This window comes from Colius striatus, chromosome 10 (genome assembly GCF_028858725.1).
Source record: "Colius striatus isolate bColStr4 chromosome 10, bColStr4.1.hap1, whole genome shotgun sequence".
Taxonomy (NCBI): domain Eukaryota; kingdom Metazoa; phylum Chordata; class Aves; order Coliiformes; family Coliidae; genus Colius; species Colius striatus.
The window spans coordinates 21008645-21036060 of record NC_084768.1 but is presented as its reverse complement, the minus strand read 5'-3'; the positions used below and the strand labels follow the sequence as shown (position 1 = coordinate 21036060).

General features: G+C 49.6%; 1 protein-coding gene across 1 annotated transcript; it reads left to right on the top strand.

Moving 5' to 3' along the window:
- The first annotated feature begins 363 nt into the window (after nucleotides 1-363).
- On the top strand, nucleotides 364-27416 carry NMNAT2 (nicotinamide nucleotide adenylyltransferase 2). The gene is made up of 11 exons (XM_062003730.1): nucleotides 364-448; nucleotides 18683-18771; nucleotides 19445-19512; nucleotides 20738-20816; nucleotides 21838-21964; nucleotides 22545-22625; nucleotides 22727-22771; nucleotides 24018-24094; nucleotides 25772-25873; nucleotides 26097-26164; nucleotides 26304-27416. The coding sequence occupies exons 1-11, from the start codon at nucleotides 364-366 to the stop codon at nucleotides 26404-26406; spliced, it is 924 nt and encodes a 307-aa protein (XP_061859714.1). The 3' UTR covers nucleotides 26407-27416.

Here is a 27416-nt window from a genome sequence, read left to right as displayed (position 1 = left end):
CACATGTGTACCTGTATACATATACATACGCCTGCGTACACAGCCGGGTGTCTGCCGGCAGCTCCCAGTCCCCGAGTAGGGGCTGCCCGCTTGCCTCTGTGTATGTCCGTGCTCTGCCCGCACTCGCCTCCCCGCGGGTGCCAGCGTGCCCAGCCCCCGTCCCATGGCCCTGGGGTGTGCATGCCTCGGGCCGTGCCTGGCGGGGGGGCGGCATCGGCCTTTCTCCCCTCCCTCCCTGCCTCCTAATCCCTCCCTCCTCCTCCCTCTCTCTCCCCGCCTCCCGCCGCCGCAGCCGCACCGAGGGAGAGCCGCGGCTGGGGCAGGGCAGGGCCGGGCCGGGCCGGGCAGGGCCGCGCCGGCACCATGACGGAGACCACCAAGACTCACGTTATCCTGCTGGCCTGCGGCAGCTTCAACCCCATCACCAAGGGCCACATCCAGATGTTCGGTCAGTGCGGCCGGCAGCCCCGGCAGCGGGGCGGGGGTGCCCCACGGGGCGAGGGGGCGCTTGGGGTGTGTCTGGGGGCCGCAGCCCCGCTCCGGGGGCGCGGCCGGGCTGGACGCTGTCCGCGCCGGGAGGTGCTGAAGGCGGCGCGGGCGGAGGCCGCCGCGGGCCTCGGGCCCCGGCCCCGCCGAGAGCCAGCGGCTGAAGGACGGGCATCCAGCTTCGCGTTATGCTTCCCTTAAAATAGCGGGGTTCCCCGTCTGCACTCACCTTGTCAATCTCCCGCAACCCGCAGCCCCCGGGGGGTCGGCCCCGGCAAGGGCTTCTGGCAGGATTTGTAAGCTGCCACTTGCCCGTTGGGTCTGCGAGCCTGCGCTTGCTGCAGCACTTTTATATCCTCTCTGATCGGGGAGGGAGGGACCGGGCCAGGTAGGGCTGAAGTGAACAAAAATATAGGCAGTTAGTTGACGTATTTGAATACCCAACCTTTAGACTGATAATAGGTTGAAGGAATCGGAAATGTTGATGTGAGATGGTTGATATTGCTGAGCGTGTGAGATGATTCAAATGACAGGGATGCTAGAATCACTGCTACAGCCTGCTCAGGCAAGACAAGAGAGAGAGAGGGAGGGAGGGAGGGAGGAAGGGCAGTCGCTGTCGAAAGCAGTCTGACATGCCATAAATACTGATGGTTTGGCTAAAGCTCAAAATGCCTGGAGATTCCTATGCCAACAGTGAGTTACCTGGGGCAGGGGAATCCTGTGAGGGTAAAGTGTCCACTGCAGACCACAAAATAAAATGGGAGTGGAAAGATCAACTCTTCTAACATACCTTCTTGGAATGCAGAGAGGGGAACCTTCCTTGATGTCTGATAGGAGATTTGAGGCCGGGGAGCAGATGCTGAAGGTCTCATGCTACAGCTGGGGAAGCGTCCCTGGGGTTTCTGAAAGCTGTATGTAAGTTTCTAAGTGCAAAAATAATTGAAATCAGCTTGGGGTATTTCTGCATCAGACCTTATTTTCATAGATCGCCATGAGTTGGGCAGCAGGCTAGAAAATGAAGGTTTTTCTAGATGCAAATGATCACATTGTTATTCCATTTCATAAGTGCCAGAAAAACGTATTCCTGGGCACCAATATACCTGAGACATCAAAAAATGCTATTCCCTAAGCAAGAATCAATTGCAAACAACAAGAAATAAGATTGACTATTTAAAAATAAAAACCATAATTAAAGGAAATGACAGGGACTTGATAGAAGCAACTATCAATTTGATACAACAACTGGTTAAAACAGATTTCTGCAATCCACATTATTTAGCCCAAGATGATATTTTGATTAAGAAATTCATACTAAAAATATCAATGTGGCCCATATTCAGTGGACTAAAAACCAGTAACAAGATATATTTTAGAAAATAAGTGGTTGATGAGATACTGGTGTGCAGCAGATGTTTTCAGTAGCCTCTTGGTGAGATATGGTTTTTCACTCAGTACTGTCCAGTATCTTTATCAATCACCTGAAAGAAAATACATAATCCCTGCCAGTCAAAAGTGGCAATGACCCCCAAAGTGGGTAGAATAGCAATTAATGATGGTAACGAGTCAGTTGTGCTACCCAGCTCATATTGTTTAATAAAAAGGGCTTGTTCACACAGCAGAGTCAAACGCAAAGTCATATGTTCAGCGAGGAGAAACACACGTCAAATATAAACAACAGGCAAATGTCTTCTGCCAAACAGCAACTGTGTCAAGGACTGAAGAGCGATTGTATATGGCTCACTGAATACAAACTCTGTGTGATGCTGTAAATAAAGCAGCAAATGCAATCCTTGCAGAAATAAGCAGGAAAATATCAAGCAGAAGAAGAAACATTGTATTATTTTCACGTACAACATTAGCAAAACCCTTCTCAGAGCAACAGTAACTAGAATTACATTAGCTCCGGAAACCAGACTTTGTGGCAAGAGTCTAGGGAGGCTCAGTCTAGATCCATCCTTAAAGATGTTAAGGAGCAACGTGATCATGGCCTTTAAGTATCTGCTTGTGGGAGGGATATGTGGTGTGTGATGGAAGGGGGGCTCCTTTATTCAGCAGTATAAGGACTGGTGAGATGCTGGGAGTAGGTTTGGATACCACACAGCTTCAGACTACAATGATGGTGTGTGGTTTTGAGTGAAGGTAATCTAGGCTGTAAATGAAGACTCAGATATCTTTCAGGAAGACACATTTTAGCTTAAAGACAATGGTTTGATCTTCTATGCATGTGCCCTGTAGAGATCCTGGAATATTAGCCTGGAGATACCTGATAAGGACAAACGAGTCTTCCATAAGGAAGGGACACAGAATTTAACTTCTAAAGCATGTGAAGCCATGGGAATCTCAACCAAAATCTGTGTTACTCATTTAGCTCTATGTTATACCAATCCAGCCAAAACAGTTCTCCACCCTGTAAGTGTTGCATTTCAAACAGCTGAATTTGTGCAAAAATATTGTCTTTATCTTTCAGACAAATATTTGGGCTTTGTGAGCCTGATAGGAGGATTTTTTTTTTGCTTGAGACACACACAATTTATCCGTTTAACACATGGCACTAATTAAGCCAAAAGGAAGTGTAAAATTTACATTGGTATGCCACTGTAGACATACCATTATATGCCAGCCATCTTTCCTCTCAGTTTGGATATTACCATATTTTATTCAGGCCAAAAGCCAATCTTTTCCCATAGGATTTTTGCCTGAGTAGGAGATGGGTTAATTATTTGGAAATATCTTCTAATAGGGGAAAGGTTTCCACTGGATTCTTTTTTTCCATCAGTTATATGAATTTAAGACTCAGCTTCATAATTTTCCTGGTGTTTCCAGAAAGCTGGGATTCTCATTACAACCCTAGACCTGCAATTGTAACCCACTGCTGACCCTCGCAGCTGCATGGAGCTGAACTTAGTGCAACATGGCACTCTCTGTCCTCTGCCAGTTACAAGGTTGGATCACTAGGGCTCACCAAATGAGGCTGATTCATGTCTGTGTATATAAAATTAACATAATACAGATAAATTAATGCTTACCTTAAAACATATAATTAAAAAAGGTGAGCTATGGTGCTGTACAGCCATCCATACAGAGGGGCTGAGATAAACACCCACGTAGCCCTGAAAACACTGTGTTATTTGTGGTATCAATATGCTTTGAGGTATACATATGTTCTGAGTCACAAATTTGAGTTTTATTTTCTAGTTTTATGTGGCTATGAGAAACACTTTAGGATGGTGTGGAGAGAGGAAAGGCAGGAGGAGAAAAAGGAGTAGAGGTTGTTTTTAAAACTTGTCATGAACACTGGTGGCCTTTAGCCTGAAATGAAACTCCATTTATATCCTGAAGGAGTAGGGAGAAGGAAAACCAGATCCTATGCAAAAAGCTCTCATAATGGGGGAAAAAAAAAAAAAAAGAGATTCAGAACAAATTCCTGTGCTAAAGCCACATGAAAACCCCACAACTGTTCGGTGCTGGGGCACTCAGCTGCTTACCTTGGCCAGTACACACACACAACTCAATGCAGTTCACTCGAATTTCCCACTGACACTGGAAGAGCCACTGAGCACAGGCTGGATGCCTAATCCTCCTCCCCTGCAGCCTGCTCAGGAGGGAAACCTCTGAGACAACCCCACACGTGTTTCAGCATCTCAGTGTCGAATCGCTGGGGCCATGCAGAGTAGCACAGAACTGAAGGACATCTCCCTCCATCTTGGCTTTGTCACAGTTCACCGACTGCTTCCTTCCCATGCAAGTGAAGCCACCCAAAGGACAAAAGCCATCTAACCAATGTCAAAAGCAAAATCTGATCTACACAGCCCTGCAAATGCACTGAAGCCTGTGCTGGTGCTCTCCCAGCTGACAGGCTTGTGCTTGCTTTGACAATTTAATAATTTCCTCACTTTGTCCCAGCTGAGGAAACCCCAACACAGCTGTGTCCTCCTCCTGCCTGGAGTTCAGAGCCTGAAAAACCAAAGGGCAGTCCTGCAGAACAGGGTAGAAATGATATTTTTTTTCAGTTAAAAATATCCTGGTTCACTTTGAAAGTGGTCTTGGGTAAAATGCTGTGGTTAAAGTCATCACCATGCAAGGGCAGAGGCTCGGGGGTTTGCATGGCTCTCCCTCTTGGCGTTCCAGGATCGGAGAGAGAGACAACAAACTGCCAGAGCTGGAAAGAAGAGGATGAGTGAGTTTCTTTATAGTTCTGTGAGGGAAAGGCCTTGTACTGTCCTGTGGCTATGTGAGAATTGGAGAGCTGCTGTGATGATTTCTGCGGACTGCAAACATGAGGGGTTTCTTCGAGTAAGATAGTTTTCAGGTCAGTTAAGATGCGGGGTTGATTTAGATTTCTTTTTCCTATTTTATTTTTATTATTTTCCTAAATTGATGAAGAAAAGGCCTCTCTGTAAATGTGTGACTCCTCCATTTTGGCACATTAGACCTTTTTTTTTGCCTGTTTAAAGTTCTGAAATTCCTCATAACCCATCCTTCCATGTGCAAACCCAGCTTCAAGGAAACAGCTTTGCTTACCAAACACATTGTTATATCTGCACAGCAATAAGAGCAGCCTGACACAGCCTCACCTCTGGGGCTTGGATCACTTCTCAAACCCAACCCTTTCTAACATGACTGTTCCCTTTCCCCCTTGCTCATTAGCCTTTGCTTAACAGAGCTTTATTGGCAATCTCCCTGCCCTTGGAGAGGAAGGTTCCAAGCTGTCCTTCCCCTTTCCTGGCCACACAATGCCCATGAGTTCCAGTGATGTGGAGTTTTGGGGATGCTCAGAGGCAGCAGTTTGAGTGACTCCCAAGGAAAGAGTTGGGACATTATTATTTGACTGTCAGAGGCACTAGAATTCTTTGAAAGCTATTGGGGGGGTGTGAGGGCACTATCAAGCATTTGATGGCAAATAGACAAGTTTAATCACATCTAGCATGTCTGTCTATACCTACGGTGTCTCATCTCCTGCACTTTGGTTTATGGAGTGATGGGTTACTCTGGATCTACTCACAGAAGAAATGAGTTTGTGTGATGTCATTCAGATGTAGCCTTTTCTTAGAGGGTCTCAGCACTTTAGATCTTTTAAACCTGTTTAGCCACAAAGCTTCTCACCCACTTTTTTTCCCTGACAACGCTGAGACCTGAGCTTATGCAGAAAAACATAACTTGTACATAGGGGAATCCTGAAATGCCAGAAATCTCCACTCTCCTTTTCCCTGCCCTTTTTGTCTAATTGCAATTAGATTGTCCCTATATATGCATTTATTATTGAAGACAGTTTATATCCCAGCCAACAGCTGGATTTAAAAAAAACATTTTGATGGAAAACAATGAAAAAAGTTTCTGCCATCAAAAGTAAAACTCTCCATTGCATGGTTTCTTAAGAAAATCGAGCAATTAGAAATCCCAGCAGGCTGCTTTTTGATTATTCAACACAGCCCTTCTCAAGGAGCAGCACTGAGGTCTGCTGCATCACAAAGAGTTTTGAGATGAAGGGATGGAGTTTTGTGAGTAAAAAAGGAAGAGACAGGAGCTGAGGCTTTTGTTTCTGTTGTGGTGTTTTAATATCCTGAATTTCAAGAATCCTTTTCTCGTATCTTGTCAAGATGAGTGAACTGCAAAGCAGTTTAATGGGAGTACTCACTGCCTGAGACAGAGCTGTGAGAAACATGTGAGCAGAAGGACAACTCACCCTTTCCCGTTTTGCTTAAATGCAAATATATCTGCAAATGATCAAAAGCAAAATTTCTCCCCTGCCCCCATCTAGCAAAAGCTCATCAGGAGCTCAGGAGAGGCATTGCCTCTGCTGTCTGCAACATGAGAAAGTCAAGGCCTCTGCAAAGCTGCCTCACGTTTCTTTTCATCTCCTGGCTGAAATCTGAATGCATAATGAACCAGAGCAATCAATGGAGTGAGAAGTGGGTAATGGGACTCTGGGAGGACATGATGGCCAGGGAGGGCCTGATTCAGCCCCAGCTTTGTTCTGCACAGCTTTGTTGAGGCTTGGGAGAGCAGGCACAGCAGCAGTGGGAAGGACTCAACCCGGGGCAGAGCCAGGACAGAGGTTGCTTAAAACACCCTGGGTTTTTATTTCTTTATTGGCTGTGGGAAGTTGTAGCATTCATGCTCATCTATCAGCAACTTTTTAAAGGGAATGCTGTCCAGGCTCTGCAGTGCCCTAGAGGAGCTTCCACTGACACCCAGTCTGTTGAAATCATAGCAAATAGTTGAAATCTTGCACATGTAGAAGGGATTTGGAGGGGCCAGACATGGCCAGCCTGGCCAAGTGCTCCCAGCTCAAGTGATGGCAGAAACCTGTCAGCCTACCCTTGTGCCATGAAGGATGAGTCACCAACACACCTCCACTCCCAGCACGTGCCCAAAACACGCTGACACTGCAGTTTTGTGGGTGCTATGCCAGGAGGACAGAGCAGCACCAGCAGGACTGCAGCACCCATGACTCTTTTGAGTGTCATTATGTATTAGCTAACATCACATTCTCATCACTGCTCCCCATACAAACTCTTCCATGACATTTATCAGCAGCTTCCTGAGTATCAAGCGTTTTGTCTCCTTTTTATGACCCAAAGAGAGGAAGAGTTTTCCCAAGCACCAGATTAAACTCCATCAATGACTACTCAGGGATTCTTTTAAAATATTTATAAGCTCTGAAATATTTAGCAGTATTTACGGTCTGTGAGACATTACATTGTCTCTTATGACAATGCCACCTCCCAAAACCTGCCATGTAGCTTCTCTTACTTCCACCGACTATAAACAAAACCAGCAGTGAGAAATCCAGTTCTACAACCTCATTCAAGAAAGAAACAAGGGCTCCACTTCTGTTTAAAAACCTGTTTGCACTCACTAAGATGCTCACACCTCCTGCGTCACCTTCTCTGATACTTTTTAATAGCAGCCTGTGCAATGCTGAGGGTATCAATTAGCTGCATGCTAAACCCCAACAGTGGTAGCCTGTGTCTCTCATGACCTTGGGCACGTTACTTAATCTCTCACAGCTGGTGCAATGGTGGGAACTGACTTCTCAGCTTTCCCTGCCAGGCTGCTGTGGATTTGTGTCAGGTATTGCAGTGATGGAGACATGAGTAGGAGTGGCTAACAATTAGGCTGATCTTTGTGCATCTGAGTCCCCAGAGCTGAGGAAGGAGACCCAGGGATTCACTAGAGCTGGGGTCCCACTACTTGCAGCTGGGAGGGAAGGGGCAAATAGTCCAGCTGTGTTGAATGTGCAGCACACATAACCCCAGTCTTTAACTCCAACCCCCACCCAAGACCAGGAAGCCCAAGGCAGCTGTGGAAAGACACAACAACCTCTAAAAAAGAAAAATCAACCTAAGATGCAGATATAGCCAGGGCACCTCTGGATTTTCAGATCAGCATGTCCTTCCTGGCATTTGTAACCCCTGAATCAAAGCAATCCTGGGGTGTCACGGGTGCCCAGTCAAGCAGGCCTTGATTTTTGGGGTACCCTGAGTATAGAGCTGGGTAAAATCTGTAATGCCCATCACAGCCCTTCAAACAAATAAGAGGCCATGGCACAACTCTTGTCCCTCCAAAGCAGTTCTGCTTGCACATGTTAATAGTGTGCAGTCACACCTGGAGAAGAAAACCTATGTCTGGAACATGAGCTTTCTCTGTCCCTTTCCACCATCAACTAGTTTCCCTTAGTAAACCTGAGCTGCTGGATGTGGCTTGGACATACCAGCAGAAAACTGCTACATCCATATTTGGGGAACAAAAAACCCTAGAGTCTTTAAAAATATGTCTTTTCAAGAGCCACTGTAGGGCTTGCCCCAGGAGAAGATGAAGTGGGATAACTGTGTTTTGGAACTGAAGTATAAGGCAAATGCAGAGGAGCTCCCCATGGGATGGGCAGAGAGCCTGTGTCTGAGCCAGGCAAGGAAAGACTTGCTCAGCCCCTGCTCCACAAAGGTTTCTCATTTCATTGAAAATCCAACAGCCCCTAATTGAGTTTAAGCCTTCCCTGAGGAGACTGCATTTTTCTAGGGCTTATTGGCAAGGGAAGTAAGAAAATTCAGTTTTCCCAGCGAGATCTCACAAGCTAGGTTGGGGATGCTGAAAGGCATAGCTTTGCTTCTGGTCCTTTTGCTTTGTGCAAAGACATCACCGATGCTTCTTTGGGGGGAAATGGTGTCTTGGGAATAGATCTACTGAGAGAGAGGGTTTTGCTGAGCCATGTGAGACACAGCTGTGGTAACAGGAACATGACATCCTGTTGGTGTCACCACAGGGCTGAAGTCCTACCTGTGCTGCCTCTGCTACTCCATGCCATCCCCAGCAACTCTCTGACCTTTCTACATCTCTGTAGACAGGATGTTTTCTGCCTGCATAGTCCTGGTTTAGCCAACGCAGATCCCTGCCGAGGTCAGCATCTTCAGATGCTTTGCCACCAAAGACAGGCAATGGGTCAGACAACTTACAATCAGCAAATTGCCACTGGGCAAATCCTCCCCACCCCTGCTCCCTGGGGAATCAGGGACCGTAAAGCCTCTGCTCCCCATAGGCTGTGCTCCCCCTGCATGTCAGCCCGAAGGAGCAGCACACAAAGCACTGCCTTTGATGTGCTACAGTGGCTCAGGAATGAGAACACAGCGTGTGCACAGGGAAATCAGGGCAGCAGAACACCAGCATGGAAATCTATTGGGGTTTCCCCTCCCCCTAATTTTTAAAAGACAAAAGGCACTTCAGATGTGAAGATGTCTTTCTTCAGATGTGCTGCCAACATCCTAGTGGAAGTGAAATAGAAAACCATGGCAGGATAATGAAAACATTTGCCAGGTACCTTTTGCTGTTACCTTTGTCTTGTTTGACTCCATCCATGAGCCCAAGGCAATAAAAATCCTTTCAAAGAGAGCAATCAGGACTATCTGGAACACCTTCCCCTTTGCCAAACAGTTTATTTTTGCTTCTGATATATAGGCTCTCATTGAAGCCCAGATACAGGCACAAAAGAACGTCCCTGGGCCAGATTCATGTGGCAGATTGACATCACTTTACTGCATGCAGAACATTTACAGGGCTTTACAGCAGCTGGGCAGCTGTTAGCCTCAGAAACCCCATAGAAGAGATGAATCTCAGCTGAAATCACTCCCACATCTTTCTGCACATTCCAACTGCAGTGATGTTCACTCCCCATCTTTTGCACTTAAATCCCAGGAAAAAAAAAACAAGGAAAATGCTACACTAGAAGAAGAAAACTCACTTTCCTCCACCATGCATCACCTTCCAGCCTTTGCTGACTTAGGGAGTGTCCAGCCAATACACCAACCAGGGAAAAGCCTTTCACTTCAATACCATGCATACAGACACTCATCTCACCTAGAGATGCCTCATCCTTCTCTCAGGGCCTCTAAACAAGGTGTTTCAGTGCTGTCCTGGAGAAGGAAGCTCAAAAACCATCCTCCTTTACATAAAATCATCTTCATCCATTTTTATCTGCCAAGAGCTGCTCTTACCAAGTTCAGTGCTGCTCCTCACCTCACCAGCTCCAAGACAGAGAAGATACCCAAGTAGCAGTTCTGAGTGTAAAATACCCTGTGCTGGGGGGGGATCTACCTTTATAGGACACAGCTGCCCATCCTTCAGGTGAGGCCCATCATGGTGCTAAGTGTATTCCTCTGCTCTCTGTGGTACCAGGATCAGGATAATAAATTATGCCGCTTCTCCTTAGAAGTGGTGAGAGTGACAGCACTGTGCTAGTCACTTACTTGATGGAGAATTAGGTCCTGTCCCTACCTGGAGGAGCTAGTCCTCATGTTATTGGCCTGATGGGCATTGCCTGCTCCCACCTGCTCCACCACAGTAGGATGAGATGCTACAATTGGGGAAAACCACTTTGGCCTGGATTGCTTCGCCAGGCTTTTCCACAGATGCTCTGGGAACTGGAGGTTTTCTTCCCAGTCTCCTCTGTACCTTCACACACTTGCTGCCACTTTCAATACTCCAGTCTTCTAAAAAGAGGTAAAAATAGGATGCCTTCAATTTCAGTAATGTCAAATAGTCTGTTCCTCTGTGATTTCATGTAAGAAACCCAGATCACCTGGGACCGGTCAGGTACCCTGCCCAGGCTCGGTCTTCTTAGGTCTTCAGCAATTGCTCTGCTATTTCTAGGTCAGCTCACTGTGACTCAGACTTCAGCCTCTTATTTTTTGGTTCTTTTTAAACATCTAATTTCACTTTTTTGCCATGAACCCATGAGTGGTCAACAGATGGTGATAGCATGAGTCTCGTTAGTCATCACTCCGGTGGCTCTTGGAGTTGGATGCTGGTGGGGGTCCTGAGGGGGCTGGGAGGGTCAGCTGCTGCAGCATCAATTCTATGGGGCCTTTCAGAGCCTCTACTTCCACCATGACTTTCAAGGTATTTGGTGGCCAATGCTTTTTAGTGCTTGTGAAAAGCTGTTAAAACAAATGTGCAGCTATTTACCTGAAGTCATTTAGCATGCAAATCTCTTCAAAATTTGTGACTTCTACAATGCCTGTGTGCAGCTATGGACTAACAGTGTGGGGGCAAAAATGTGTAGCAGAGCAATTAGCTTGGTGGCAAAAATGATTAGACCTTAGGGAACTTCACAGAATCACAGAAGGGTGGGTGTTGGAAGGGACCTCTAGAGATCATGCAGCCCAACCCCCTGCTAAAGCAGGTTCACCTCAATCAGGTAGCACAGGAATATGTCCAGGTGGGTTTGGAAACCTCCAGAGAAGGAGCGTCCACACCCTCCCTGGGCAGCCTGTGCCAGGGCTCCCTCACCTCAACACCAAAGAAGCTTCTCCTCATGTTCCAGTGGAACTTCTTATGTAACAGCTTGTGCCTGTTACCCCTTGTCCTGTTACTGGGCACTACAGATACAAGATTGGCCCCATCCTTTCGACACCCACCCTTTAGGTGTTTTTAAGTGCTGATAATGATAAAGCTTAATGGGATTTTTCTGCCACCCAAAAGTCTTTCAGGAATCTTACTGGGATGATCTGAGAGGCACTGAGCTTGAGGCAGGACAGGCTGTTTGGGTCAGTGGGACACACTGAGACCTCCCCAGGCTTGCCTTGGAAAGGGCCAACTGCATGATGAAGACCCACTCTCTGCCCTTCCTCCTGCATCTTCCCTAAAGAGAAAACTCCCTTGAAGAGTGGTCAGAGCTTGTTCTTCTAGTAGAAATGTCTTCACTCCCCTGTGTAGGAAGTGTAGGGAATGGAGGTGCCAATGGTTTCTCCAGCTCTAACCAGATGTTGCTGTAGGTGATGGGTGGGCAAAGACCCTGGTTGGGGCAGAGGCAGTTGCCCTGGGGCAGGCAGGAGAGCTGAGCTCTGAGATGAGTCCATCTCTGATGAATACATCCCTGATCTGGCACGCAGAGTTATAGTTTTGGGGTTTTTTGAATATAGACACACACCCCCCACACATTCAATTAGGCTGAGAGTAACTGCTGGCTCCTTGCCCAAGCTAGGCTCGGGGTTAGGAAGCAACATTTAGGTCCTGGAAGTGCTGCTAGCTTGAGAATAAAACAGAATGTGCTGGCGTATCTGGGTCACTCTCCCCTGCAGGAGAAGGTATTTTAGACAGCAGGAAAGTGCTTGCCTTGCCCTCGGCACCTCATGGCCACATTTTGCCTCCCATCCAAGGATGTTGGAGGCCAAATTGCTTGAAATAAACTGTGCACTGTCCTCTACCCCTCCTCTTGGGGAAGAGCAATTAAGACTGTGCAAAACTTTCTTGCCTCTCGGCTACCTTGTGTGTGTTTTCAGAGGGCTGGCACAGAGTGTGAGTGGGCTGCAGCCAGCTACAGCCCCCGTGGGGAGAGGAGCATAAATCAGCTGGCTGGTGGCATTCCTCTGTAGAGAAAAACAACAACCCAAAAACCAAGCAGGATAAAAAGAAGTCCTAGGGGTGCAGATGAGTTGGGTAAAAGGCAGAGCAAACACAATTTGAAATTAAACCTTGAAAAATTGAACATGAAGAATATTTGATTTCATTATCATCAATTTAGGTGATGGAGCAGTGCCAGGGGAGCCGAAACATTGCGATTAAATATACTCAGTGACAACCACCAAAAAGAAACATCTCTTAACTAAGCACTGGTTTCCTATTGGGGAAGCAAGATGCTATTTTTTTACATTCAATCTGGACAAAAATATCTCTTATCAGTTTTTGACGGTATCCTCTGATTGGTGTTTCCCCACCATCATCTTGCAGGAAAGCAGTAGAGCCAAAATATTTGAAGTGCATTTGCAGGAGAGGCAAGCAGAGCCAGGCTGGGGCAGTGGGGACGTGCCAGTAGTGCTTGGGAAAGGTCCAGGTGTCATCCCTGTCCCTTCCTTCCCCAACATAGCAAGGCTAAGGTCAACTGCCAGCAGTGTGGAGGGGCTGTGCTGGTGGCATGAAGCCGGGGAGCCTGGCTGACAGCTCTCCATCGCATGAGCACGCTGCCAGTGGCCTAATGCACCTCTTGGCAGGGCCCATCCTTGGTAGTTTATTTATGTCAACAATGTTTAAAAGCCATACAAGGCTGGCTGGAGCATTAAGGACTATGAACTTTTCTTGTCCAACCCAACATCCTTGCATTGATGTTGCAGGCTATGAAGTGGCCATAGGGAGTGAAAATACTGGAGGGTGTTTTCTGAAATCCAGCACAGGCTCTAGACATCACAGGGATCCAACAAGCAAGAAACAGGCTGGGAAGTCATGACAGAAGGCCTAGCTCAATGACAACGAGTGGACCAGAAACCCAAGACACCGGCAGAGAAGTGGGACCAAGACTTCTAAGACTGATGACTTTTCAGACCAAAATCTACTCTTTCCCAGGCAAAAATCTTTGCACAAGTAGAGATAGAAGGCTGGGAGCTGTGCAGACAGCTGATCATAAGGAATATGGATGAGAAAAGGAATGCAAAGCTACTGCAGTGTCTTTGTTGTTAATTATGTCTGCAGGCAGACCATGAACCTGGCCCTCACAAACTGTGTATTTTGCATGACAGGTGCAACAAATTTTGTTAAATAAAGATCTTTTCTGAGAGCATGGACCTCGAGGTTTGGAGGAAACACCATAATATCAGAGCAGTCACAGTGGTTCAAAGCAATAACCTACCAAATCCAGCATCCTGTTTCCAGGAACCCAGAAGAACGATGAGTGCCGTGGCTGAGCATGGAGCTCCTCAGCTTAGCCTCACACTGTGCACAGCTCCACTTTCTTCAGGTTGGAAGACCCAAAGACAACATAAGACCCAAAGGCAGGAGATCCAAGGGCAGAAGGAGACCCAAGGACAGAAAGAGACTCACTGTCTTTGCCCTTTCTGTGCCAGCCATGACCTTCATCCTGTCTCGCTGCCCAGCTCCTAGTTGCCCCTCACTTGCAAAACCATGTCTGTGATCACTCATCATTTCAAGGTGCTGAGACCCACACCTCCTCCTGCGCATGCCAGCAGCATATGGCAGGAGGCACTGTGACCTCAGCCTGGGGTGGGGGACGAACCATCCACATCCCAGGGGTCTCTCACAAGAGCTAAAGCACTTTTGTCTTGCCTTGCACAGAGGATGAGACTCAAGGCTTGATGAGATAATGCGTTCAGACAGGCTTGGCTACGGCTGCCTGTCACCTCCTCCATTTAGCCACTGAAGAGTACATCAGGCTAGGAAACTTTAAATGCAGCATCATGATTGCAGTGCAAATGCATCTAGATGCTGCAAACTACCACTGTGATCTTGTGCCACCCTAAAACCCCAGTGACAGCTGCCCCAAATCCTCTGCTGCCGTTCTGGCAGAGAGGATGGCAGCTCCCACTGTGGTGCGGACCCCAGGAGCGACACAGCTCTTCTCCTAACAGGATTTGAGATGTCATTTAAGAAAATACAACCTTTGTGTGGCATTTGCTTTGAAGTGGATGGCTGTGAAGATCTGCCTTAGCTGATGGCTACACACACAAACAAGCCAGCAGCGTCACAAGCAAGCAGGCAGAGCTGCCTGATGGACACAGCCCTGCCAGCAAATGAACACGCTCTGCCCCAAAAACAAACGAGAAAGGAACAGATTGGGGTGTGAAGAGATGCTCTGCAAGTCATAGGCAAGACAGGACCAAAAGGCAAGTCTTCCCTTTCTCAGCTCAGCCCTCTAGCAGATGAAGATGCTCCCACACAGTTCCCAGTGGCAAAATAACCAGCAAAGATGAAATCGTCCAAACCAAACTACTAGTGTTAAACCCTTTGAGCTTGGGGTTTTGAGAGCCAGGAGGGAAACTTCCAGTATGTCTAATTCAGGCAACTGAATTTTGCTCCCTGCACTGATCAAACAATTTAAGCCCACTTTTCTCTCTCTGGGGACTGGCACGCCCTGGGGCACAAGTGCTGGGAAGGGAGCCTGGGAATATTTTGGGTGGGTCCGAGGAATAGGTTTTATTGAGGCTGGCAAATCTTCCACAGGCTGTCACAGGGGCCTGGGTCTGCTCAGCACCCTCAGGGCTGGGAAAGGACTCCATAGCAATTATAGTTCCTTAATTGACTTTTAACTGACCCAAGAGCTGAAGAGTATTTCCTAGGAGAAATTTCAATGTTTAGAGGGAAAAAAACCATTTCACCCAAGCAGTTCTTCAGTGACATCCCCATTTCACTGCCCTGCTCAGCCCCTCTCTCCTCCCTTGACACACTGAGTGCTCCTCATCCATTCCAAGGCATTGCAAGGGAGCTCTAAAATTATTTGAGAGCTGAATTTTTGCCCTGAAGCAGAGCAGGGGCAAGGGCATGGGAGCTGAAGAGATGCACTGCCGGGGTAACAGTCCTTTCCTAAACAGCACAACCCCATCCACACCACCCAGAGACAATCAGTTGACTGGGAAAGGTGCAGGAAAAAATACCCATTGATGTACTCATGGAAAAGTCCCTTTCCCCACATCTGGACCTGCCAAACTGTGCTCTTCCTGCCCATCATGTTGAGCTGCTCCCAGCTGCTCAAACCCAGCTGGCATTATGCTCGTGGTGCTGGTAGGTGGGAATGAGCCCGTGGCTAATTTTCAACCAGCAGAAGGACAATGAGGTGGTTTTGTTGCCACTAAAAGCCCAGGTGCCCCAGTCCAGCAGAGCAGCTCCGGAAGATGCAGCAGGATCCCCTGTCTGCTTGTGTACCTCGTTGGGCCTGTGATGACTGTGCTTGTGCCTGGCAAACGCTGACTGTTCTCCTTCCTCTCCTTTTTTGCTATTTCTCTTTGGGAAAGTTTCTTTCAGATTGGGAAAAGGAAAGTGCCTGCTTTGGCAAAGATAGGTTTGTAGGGTGGATTCCCTGCCCCAATGCCACATTCAGCAGCAGAGATGGAGAAACATTACCCCAGATGTTAGGAGCTAGCTTTGCTGTTTCTTTACAAGGAATAATGCAGCTATACCACTGAGGGAAGCAGGAGCCATCCCACACAGGCTGGAGAGCTTTGCATCAGCTTTAATGGGTGCCAGCTGGGGCTGGGTGCAGGTGGCAGGGGGAAAGAAGGCTCCCTGCAAGTATCTCACTGCTGCTGCCATATGGGAGGGCACCAGCCCCTTGGGTAGGGCTATTCTCTATCCCCTGGGAAACACTGGCAGCTGGAGCAGGGTGACTGTATGTGGTACATGGTGACATCTTGGGATGGCTGATAGATCCCAGAGTTACCTTAGCTTCAGAAATGCTCCATTTCTTTGCAAAGGCAAAATATCTTCTAGATCCTCTGCTTGCCAAAAACCAAACAAACTAACAAGCAAAGAGCTCTTTCTAATGACTCATCAATCTCACTTCAATTTTGCTTTTACAGCCTCTATCTCTTCTTTTCTGTCTCAGTAGCTGGGGTGGCACTGCTGGGCTGTGCACTGCCCAAGCAGCCTCCTCATGCTCGGCAGAGGCAGCAGGCCCAGCCCAGCCATGGCCACCCCCACCACCACTGACCTGCCTCTTTCGCCTCTCTTCCTCCTCCCTTTCTGCTGGGCTTCAGCCCCATGGTGGTGCTGGGGTCCATGCACAGGTGCAGGGTGCCTGGGGGGCATGGCTGTCACGAGGCACCAGCAAGAAGCTGGAGTAGAGGGGTGGGTTATGCAGCTGCAGGATCTCGAGGGGCAGGAGGTATTGATTCTATGGCACAAAAAGATGGGACCTTCCACTGCCAGTGTTGATGTGAAACTGTCTTACCTTCTCTGAGAGTATCTTCAGAGAAGGATCAGCACACAAATGTCTGTGCTCTGGGGCACAGGGAGAGAGGCTGAACACAGCAAAAGAGCCCACAGGAGTTTAGCAACTCTGCCAGTATTTGTATCCTCAAATGTCACCTTTTGGAAATGCTGGCCTGAGACTGCATTGGGCTGAAGAGACTCTGGCAGCTCTCTCAGCATGGCAACACATGATGTTGACACAGGGAGGGAGCAATTTAAGGAGGGAGCCATGTGGAGCCAAGCAGGACTTGAGTAAGCAGGATATAGGCAAGGCTGGAGCAGAGAGTGAGCAAGGCTCCAGCAAGCAGGGTTCAAGCAAGCAGGGCTAGAACTAGATGTGGTGAACTCAGCAGCAGCACTGCAGCACTTTCCAGCAGAAAGGAGCAGATGAGGACGAGCATCTCAGTCCTGGTTTGATCCTTCTTCTGGTGAGCCCTCAGCTTTTCCACAACAGATCTGGGTCCTGCAGTGAGGGTGTCAGGGATCCAGCCATGGTAACCACTCATGAGTGCAGCTCTGTGCAAGATGGCAATTCTTATTTAGGCTGACAACCAACAGCACATCTTAAAATCACAGACTTGCAGAATGGTTTACATTGAGAGAGACCTTTAAAGATCATCTAGTGCAAGCCCCTTGCCATGGGTGGGGACACCTTCCATTAGAGAAGGTTTCTCAAAGCCCATCTGTCCTTACACTAGACCAGGTTGCCCATCCTGACTTTCAGCACTTGCAATGGTGGGCCATTCACCATGTCTCTGGGCAACCTATGCCAGTGTCTAACCACCCTCATTATGAAAAAATTAACAGTTGCCTCTTGTCCTGTCACTACCTGCCCCGGTAAAAACTCTCAGTCTTTCTTATGAGGTAATTCTATATGTTGAAAGGCTTCAATAAAGTCTCCCGGAGCCTTCTCTTCTCCAGGCTGAACAACCCCCACTCCCTCAGGCTTCCTGCACAGCAGAGTTGTCCCAGCCCTCTGCCCGTTTCCATGGCCTCCTCTGTCCCTGCTCCAACAGGTCCCTGTCTGTCCCATGCTGGGCCCCCAGAGCTGGACACAGAGCTCTGGGATGGGTCTCAGGAGAGGGGAGTAGAGGGGAACATCCCCTCCCTGGCCCTACTGGCCCCACTGCTGCTGATGCACCCAGGCCACCATTGGCTTGCTGGCCTGCGAGGGCATGTTGCCAGCTGCTGTCCAGTTTGTCACCTACCAGTGTCCCCTTCTTGGCAGGGCTGCTCTCCATCTCTCCCTCCCCTAGTCTGTATTGATACTCTCCTGCAGGGAGTTACAGCCGACCACTAACACATGAGCCAGCAAAACATTTTCTGCTCATAAAACCACAGGGTTGTCCTCACAGCCCAGTGCTGGCAAAGGCAGCAGCTTTTGTTATTATCCTATTTTTTTTTCATCTTGCCCACATCTAAGAGTTGGGAGAGCTGCTGTTCACCTTCCAATTACTAAGAAAGCTTTTGGCTGGTAGTCAGTACCCAACTGTAGCACACAAGGAAGGGAGAAGTCATGGGAAGAGAAAGTGTGGACATAGTTTATAGGCAGAGAGAAATAAAAAGGTTTGTCTGCAGAGAGTGACTGAACCAGCTTCATGTGTCACTTCAGCCTGGCTCCTTCCAGAGCTGCTGGAAGAGTCCATCTCTGCCGAGTGGCTCTTGTTGGTAGTGCAGGCTCCTGGCTGTCCCTCTGGTGCCCTGGCGAGGTGGCTGAAGGTGATTTGGGATCTGAATATGATTTAGTTTTTTGCTAAAGATCTGCCTTCTTCCATCTAATCCTCCTTCCCTCAAAGCTTGGGGGTTCCCAGGAAGGTTGACACTCAGCACTGAATGAGACAGGCAGTGAAGATGAAGCCAGCCCTTGGTCACCTTCCACACCTGGTGCCGCCTGAGTTGGGATGAGCTGCTCCACGGGTGCTGGGCAAAGCCAGTGTTTGGCAGTGGCGTGTTGCAGGGTGCAGTGGGTCCAGCTGAATGTCCCTACTCCCTTTTCCTTGTCCTCCTTCAGAGCGAGCCCGGGATTACCTGCACAAGACCGGACGCTTCATTGTCATTGGTGGCATTGTCTCGCCTGTGCACGACTCCTATGGGAAGACGGTGAGTTGTCCTCATTCTCCCTTTCTGCCTTCTGTGTGCAATGGTATATCTGAAGCCAGGGATACACTGGGAAGCGCTATCTGCACCCATGGCCCTTGCATGGACCTCTTCCTAGGGCTCCTGCCCATGGGAAAGCCTCCAAGAGGAGGGAGAGGGGAAAACCACTTCACTCTTTAGATAAAAACTGCAGGGAGACCCTACAGCCAGTTGAAGTCCTAGACAGCAAATACAAACATTCTCACCCAAATGTTGGTGGTCATCTTGTCAGGTTGTGTTTTGTTGTTGTTTCAATTATTTCAAAGCCAATTTTGTTGTGGGTATGGTGATGAGAGACCATTAAAAGCATTTCAAATTAGGAGAGGAGAGTTCTCTCCTCTCCTGAATGCTGGAGGAATTTCCTCAAGAAACCACCATCCCCTGGCTGGGCCTCGCTGCAGCACAGGGCTGAGAGTGGTGGTGCTGAGCAAAGGTCACCAACTGGTGCCTAACCAGGGCTGAAGCCAGGCAGAGGCTTCTCCCCTCCAGTAAATGGGAGCTTAAATACATTTTTGTGGACAGAAATGAATCCTCTGTCTTGTCACAGCTGAGTGAACCCAAAAGCCCTGGCAGCCCGGGCTAGCCAGGGTATGACACTTGCCTCCTGTAACTGTTCCTCCATCACCATCTCTTGCAGGGTCTGGTCTCCAGCCGGCACCGCCTGACCATGTGCCAACTGGCTGTCCAGTCCTCTGACTGGATCAGGTGAGTGGCAGAGCCCAGCATCCAGCACAGCACCGGCAGCCCCTGCCCCTTCCCTGGCACCGTGGTGGCAAATCCCACACGCCAAGTGGAAATGTCACCAGCTGCCAGAGCTCGAGGATGGACCTTCTCCTCTCCCAGACAAAGCTTGATTAAAAACTGGAGGCCTTCTTCATCTACTCAGGGAGAGGACTGATGAGGAAGGTTACACCATCCTTCAGGGGAGGCCTTTGGCTTCAGGGGGTCATGCAAGACCCCACTGAGCCTGTGGTGTCTTGCATGACACACCTCAGCCTTGTGCCATGGCGCCTTCTCTTTCTACACTTGCAGCACCAGCCCTAACACTCACCCCAGCACTGCCATGTGGCATCTGCCAGCTGAGGTGGGACCAGAAACATCTGTGGGCTGCCCTTAGGAAACAGGGTTGTAACACATGTATCATTGAATCATTTTGTTTGGAAAAGACAATCATCAAATCAAGATCATCAAGTCCAACCACTCCCCTCACATTGCAGATCCCACCACTAACCCATGTCCCTCACCTCAGCACCTCAGCTACACAGCTTTAAATATCTCTAGGGATGAGAATCCACCACTTCCCTGGGCAGCCTGGGATAGTGTTTAACAACCCTCTCAGGGGAAAAGTTCCTAATGTCCAGTCTAAACCTCCCCTGGAACAACTTGAGGCCATTTCCTCTTGTCTTATCTCTTGTTACTGGGAGAAAAGACCAACCCCCCCTTCACTGCAACACCCTTTCAGGTAGTTGTAGAGAGTGATCATGTCTCCCCTCAGCCTCCTCTTCTCCAGATTGTACACTCCCAGTTCCCTCATCTGTTTCTCATCAGACTTGTGCTCCAGACCCTTCACCAGCTCCATTTCCCACCTCTGGACACTCTCCAGCACCTCAATGTCCCTCTTGTAGTGAGGGGCCCAAAACTGAGGACAGCACTCAAGGTGTGAATTCTTAGTGTAGTTATACCCAAGCCAAATTAAAGTTGGTTAGTTGGGTACCAAGAGTGGAAATGTGTCCAGGCACACATTCCCTAAAGCTATTAGGGAGAGGTGAATGGAAGGGCTGGAAGGAGGCCACAGCCCATGGCAGTACTGTGGGAATTACAGTAACTGCTCATGGCACTCCTGGCTGGACAGGGAGTAGGAGGTAATGTGGCCAGGAGCTCCACGCAGTGGCCATCATCCAAGCCTGTTGCCTTGCTGTGTTCCCTGCAGGGTAGATCCCTGGGAGTGCTACCAGGACACCTGGCAGACCACCTGCAGCGTGCTGGAGCACCACCGTGACCTGATGAAGGTGAGGCAGCCCCCACGCTGGGACTGTGCCTGGGGCGAGGCTGTGGGGAGGGTGCAGAAGTGGGGCTGCTCTTCCACCAGCACACTGACATCAGCAAACAAAACCTATCTGTGACAGAGAGAGAGAACACTTTCAGGAATGTGCTTGAAATCCTGACCTGGAAGAGATGGGAGAGACCTTGTCACAGTTGCTTTGAGCTCCTTACCCTGAGAGTGAAAGTCAATTGAGTCCTCCAGACAGAGCCAGCAGCTATCCCCGTCCCACACATCCCAGGAGGAGTGCAAGGGTGAAAGTAGAGTGAAGGCAGGCTTGGCCATAAGCTAAATCATTAATGCTGACTGCTTGCTTCACCCTGAGGAGAAGGAGAGGTGGAGAGGCATCCCCACTCAGCAGCTGTATGAGACAAAACTGCTGCATGAACTCAGTGGAGTGACTCAACAGGAAAATTCAGCATCTGGAAAGTCCTCAGGGAGCACAAAACCCAGGGGAAAAAGTCTCTCCAAAGCCCAGGCAGGCCTGAGGGCCAAGGAGGAAGGCAACTGCCTTTGGGTGACACAGGGACAGGGACAGTAGGGCTGCTGCCAACACTTTGGATCTAGTGAGCAAATCAAGGGTGGAAAATAGATAAAACAGCATCGTACAGACTCATGGGCAGCCCAGACAGGAGGCACAGAAGCTGCACTGCCAGTTTGGCAGGATATCCAGTGCTTACAGAGCCCACAATGTGAAAGCCAGAGAGCTCCTGGAGATGTCCTTCTTACCAGCCTCCCGGGTCCACACAAAAAGTTAATCCTGCCCTCACCAGCTTTAAGCATGAGTCATTGCCCACAGGGTCCTGCTAGCCCCAGGCCCATCCCATGAGGGCAGGTGGCACTGAGCAGCCTAAAGTGAGCTTGGACATACCTGTCACTAAAGATGCCCTTCAATCTGAGGTGCAGAGGCTCAATAGGTGGGTTGTTGAGGTTTTTAGAGGTAGCTGGGGTGAAGGCACTGTTCCACCTACATCTCCCCTTCGTTGCAGAGGGTAACTGGCTGCATCCTCTCCAACGTCAACACACCCTCCATCACCCCTGTGATCGGTCAGCCCCAGAATGAGTCCTCGCAGACCATCTACCAGAACAACAACGTCTCCAACAAGCCCACTGCAGGTAGGTGGCAGCAGGATAGGGAAGAGAGGAATGACCACTCACTCCTCACCTCCCAGCCAGGCCTGTCAAGTGTTAAGAACAATCCTCCACCATCTTATTTTTGTATCAGGTCACTCATCAGGTTCTGTGAACTGAGTCCAGGGTTGAGGTGATGCATTAGTATTCAGCACAGCAAGGAGAGCCAAGAGCAGCTTAAAATGTCTGTGAAATCTCACTGGACTTGAGCTGCATGATGTCCAGACAGTGAGACCAGCTAAGAAAAAGGCTACCTGGTACCCACAGGGTGCATGATAGGGATGAACTGTCAGGAGAGGTATTAGCTGGAGAGAAGAGGGAGAAATACTTAAATCCCATAAAAGCAAATACCTTGAGATACTTTTTTAGTGACTTTTAGCCATCCAGATGGTGCCTTCAAGGTGTGGTGCTCTTGGCAGTTCAGACTGCAAAAGAAGGTGGTGGGAGCCGAAAGCAGTTTCCAAAGCTGAGCACAGGGGTATCTTGCAGGACCAGGGTGGCCAAAGTGCTTGTGTGGGTTGCTCACAGCATCTCCCTCCCATTAATTTTCCCTCTTTTCCTTTAGCAAAGATCCTGGGGAAGGTGGGAGAAAGCCTGAGCCGGATCTGCTGCGTTCGCCCACCCATGGAGCGCTTCACCTTTGTGGGTATGTAGAGGAAAGATCCAGCATCTGTAGCCCCCAGCCTTCCTCCCAGCCCCCTATTCTAGGCTGGGCACCAGCAGCTCTCTTTTGCTTCCCTTCCCTAGATGAAAACGCCAACCTGGGGACAGTGATGAGATACGAGGAGATCGGTGAGTAGGCAGTGCTGGCTCCACATGGCTCCGGCTCCGCTCAGCAGCAGCCACACGGCCAGGCTGGCAGGGACCTAAGGATGCTGGGTCATCTCAGCCCTCAGGGCTGAAACGGGAGCAATGCCAAAGGGGCCTGAGCCCCTTCCCCTTGGCAGAAAAGCAGCCTGAAATAAGGGAGTATGCAGCAGGTACCTGGCTCCCAGCACAGGTGTGGACCTGCCCTGGTATCATGCCTGGAAAATCACCCTGTGTGGTCAGACTTGCCCTCACCCATCCTCACGTTGCCTACAGCCCTGCAGAGCTTTGTGCATGGCTGCAGGGGGGATTCCAGCTGCCTGAGGAGCCTCAGTGCCCTTTTCTCTAGTGGTTTTAGACTCCCTGGGCTGCCAAGCGCTTGGCACCACTGTATATCAGCCAGGGCTCTGAATGGCAAGCTGCTGGTGGTTTTGAAACCCATTTCATGGGCTAACTCACACACAGCCTGGCACAACACCCACCCTAGCATTGGCACCATGCAGAGCTCAAACGCCTTGGCCACTTGAAAATGGCAACTGGCAAGGCACCTTCCCATGCAGCCACCTCTTCCCATCCCTCCAGCTGGATTTAGAGCTTTTCTTTAGTGGTTTTACAGATAAATTAATCTTTTGGGGGCCATTGGTGCAGAAAGCTCCTTCCTGCAGCACAGCTTTCTTGCTGAGCAGCAAAGCCAGCCCTTAGAGTAAGCTGTCAGCAAGCACCAGCCCCAGCCTGGGGAGAGAAAGGAAGGCTGTGGAAGCCCTTTAAGATGAACAAGGAAAAATCTCTGGTGCTTCACTGGCAGCTAAAGCAAATATAGCTATGCCCAGGGCTCCGAGTAGTCCCCTGAGCTCTCCCCGTTGCCCTGTGGCTGGAGACCCTGCAGCAGATCACAAAGAGATTATGGATGCCCATAGCATAGAGAAATGACTCCCTTCCCTGGGGATACCCCGCCCCAGGGGAGCACAGCTGTAGTTGAACAGCACATGGCAATGCAGACAACAGCCCAGCAGCACAGGAGAGGAGCTGAAATAGAGCCAAGTGAGGGATATTGATGTTTGGCAGCAGTAGGGATGTGACCTTGGGAACTTTAGTGGGACCTGTTTTGGCAGGGGAGCTCTGTGCAGAAGAGGATCTCCCTGAGTAGTACAATGGGATGGGGGTGTTTGGGGCAGCACCTACTCAGCCCTATTTGCACCCTGCTCTGAAAATCTCTGCTTCTTTTCTTCAGAGCTTCGCATCTTACTGCTCTGTGGCAGTGACCTGCTGGAGTCTTTCTGCATCCCGGGTCTCTGGAACGAGGCAGATGTGAGTCACCACCACTGAGCAACCCCCCACGTTCCTCTTCCCCAGGCTCCCTTCCTCTTCCTTTCTGTCCTATACCCAGCACTCCTGGGAGCTGCTCGGGTCCCTTGGTATGGCAGAAGCTGTGCTCAGCATCCCCACAGCCTCCTCCACCCCAACTCTGACCCTCACATCTGCTACACAGCCTGAGAATGGGGTTTTTTGCTTGAGTCACCAACCCTATCCAGGCTCCCCTTACACAGACCCAAGCCCTGCACCCACTCACCATGATGCAAAGGACCTGAGCTGCAGGGTAAGCCCTTCCCAAGAGACTTCCAAAGGCTGTATTCCTATTCCTTAGCCCTTGGAAGAAGCCAGCATCAAGTAGATACCAAACCCAGCAGAGTGAGTTGTGGAGGTAGGACATAAGATACACACAAAACTTGGCTAGTCAGTAAAAATTAATCACATTTACAACCAAATCAACAGCTTTCACTTAACTGAAGGCTTTTCTTGCAATGTGGAGCACTCAAGTACTCATCTATACAAAGACCAAGGAACAGATTTTCCTCCTCAGCCAGACAATGCCTTACACCCACTCATGGCTGATGTGAGCCCACGTCAGCAGCTTCACTGCCACAACTCAAAATCCACCACCCCATGAGTGAAGGACTGCAGCAGGACACCGAGCACCTGGGAAACCGTGGTTCCTGCCTGAAGAAGCCCTATTTTCACAGGAGGACACCACACCTAGAGAGGGACTCGGTTACCCACGCCCATGCTGCTCCTGGCAATCAGAGCAGTGTTCCATGCTGGAATCAGGTGGTTAACACAACCTCCCTCTCCTTGAGCCTCTCAGCCATTTCTAAAATCAGTTACCACATCTTCAACACCAAGTTTTTAAAAGCAAATATCTAGCAGACATCTTCTCTGAAAGGCTGCAAAACCTGAAATGAGTTAATCTTGAAACCCAGCACAAGGGATACGAAAATTGGATGTCAGAGGCCAGGCAGAAGAGGCAGTTGGCACCAGATGCACCTGACTGCCTCCTGCTACCTGAATTTGTTGACCTAAAGCTTGTTTGATTGAGCCTGGTTTGTTTCACCTGGGGTGGGTGTGAGCAGGGGGAGCCATCCTATGCAGGGGCAAACTTGGCCACCAGCCTTGGCACAATCAACATTGGAAGAATAACCTTCCAAGACCTCTCTCAGGACCAACATGTCCATCCTTCTCATAAAGCCTTCCAGCAAGGCAGAGATCACATCCTCCTTCTACCATGATAAGTCCTCCCTATGGCCTAACCCCAATCACAGAATGTTAAGGGGTGGAAGGGACCTCTAAAGATCATCCAGTCCAACTCCCCTGCCAGAGCAGGAACACCTAGAACAGGTCACACAAGAACATTCCAGGGTTTTTTTAAATGTCTCCAGAGAAGGAGACTCCACAACCCCTCTGGGCAGCCTGTTCCAGTGTCTAGTAATAGGATTTAATCCTCTGCCTTTTTATTTCATCCAATGCACACTACTCAGCACACCTCAGTAATTCCAAGTGTCTGCAAAAGGCTGTTGAGATCACCTCAAATTCACTTTCTATCTCTGTCCAGACCATGGTGCAGCTTTCACAGTGCAGAGGACTTGGCAGAGAGTGACAGATTTTGCATAGGATGGTTATAAACCTCTCCCTGCTTTGGGTTGCTCCTAGATGGAAGTGATTGTTGGGGAGTTTGGGATCGTGGTGGTGCCCCGGGATGGAGCAGACCCTGACCGGATCATGAACCACTCCTCCATACTGCGCAAGTACAAAGTAAGTGGGTGCATGAGTGGGAAGAGAGGATTCACAGCCTCCCTTTACTCAGGGAAGCCAAGAGGGTACAAAACGTCTCAAGGACAGATGTTCTCAGCTGCTAGGTGGGATAAGCCATGGAACTACAATGCAGCAGCCCCCCCAAGGCCAGCAGGGTGGGGGACTGGTAGGGCAGATACTTTCAGGCCGTTGCTTCATTACTCTCTTCCTCCTTCTCCTGCAGAACAATATCCTGGTGGTGAAGGATGACTCAAACCACCCCATGTCTGTCATCAGCTCCACCAAAAGCAGGTGGGTGATACAGGGGGACTCCCACTGCAGAGTGGGGAGAGGGGTGGCCTCAGGCAGTCCCTCCATTCACAGGGGCACCTGACCCACCCAAGTAGACTCTAACCCCTTTCTCTCACCCACTCCATCCCCCCTCCCCCAGACTGGCCCTGCAGCACGGGGATGGACACGTTGTGGATTATCTCTGCCAGCCCGTCATCGACTACATCCTCAAGAGCCAGCTCTACATCAACGCCTCTGGCTAACTGCCAGAGGCCATGCAGCGAGACAGCCCTCGTGTCCCGCCTGCCTGCAGCTCTCCATCACTCTTTTCTCTCTCTCTCTCAGTCTGTGTCTCCATCTCTCTGCCCCTTCCACAGCCTCCTGCCCCTGTCTGCCCCTCACCCCCAGCGCCAACGCTCTGTCATGTAGCAGTGTCCAGGGAACCACAGCACGGTCCTGAGGGGAACCATTTGACCTCCCTTTTCAGGGAACCGCTCTCCCCCTCCTAGGGAGGGAGGGAGAGGGGACCTGTAAGAGAGCAATGTGCATGGTGTGCCTGAGGGGAGGCAGCTCTGCCCGCCCCTTCCAGCGTGTCACTGGGAAATGGTCACCCCGGCCCATCCTCTCGGCCTGCTCAGAGCAGGGGCTTCCTCTTCTGCAGCATTTTATGGCACTTAAGCTCCCTAAGTCTAGGTGGACTTTCTTTTTCTTAAGTAGTTTTAGTGTGAGCCTTTTGGGCCTCTTGCCACCATGACCAAAATGAATCCTGGCTGTAATCCAACTGTCTCGGTGCCCCACCTTGGTGAACCTCCTCAGGCCAGCAGTAGGACAACTCAGCTAACAAAACTCTCCTCCTGGCCCTAAAAAAACATCATGGAAAGGACATCCCTGAAGGGGAGCAGAGGCCCTGGCAAGTATTGCTGCCAAAGCATTACAAGGTGCCATGTCATGGGCTCATCTTTCCTTGGCTGCAAGTGAACCCAAGCCACCTTCCTAGGCAAGCAGGGCTGGGATGATGCTCTAATCTGAGCCATTGTCGGGGTGGGGAGCTCACAGCACCCAGGGAGGGACTGGCCCTTGAAGCAGCCAAGAAACAAAGGAGGAAGAAACAGGTGATATCCCAAAGCCACTGGTGGGAACCTGCCCTAAACCTAATTGAGCTAGGTCTATCCCCATCCTCTAGCCTCTAGCTCTCCATTCTGTCTGTAAACCCCCCTCCCTTCTCCCTCCTCTCCTTCACATTTCTTCTCCTTTTATTAAATGCATGATACTT

Bases quoted from the DNA above. Each gene is read 5' to 3' on its own strand.
- NMNAT2 (XM_062003730.1), top strand. From the start codon at position 364: ATGACGGAGACCACCAAGACTCACGTTATCCTGCTGGCCTGCGGCAGC. The intron at 22,772-24,017 runs GTGAGTAGGCAG...TCTTTTCTTCAG, and splicing joins GATGAGATACGAGGAGATCG to AGCTTCGCATCTTACTGCTC. The intron at 25,874-26,096 runs GTAAGTGGGTGC...CTTCTCCTGCAG, and splicing joins CCATACTGCGCAAGTACAAA to AACAATATCCTGGTGGTGAA.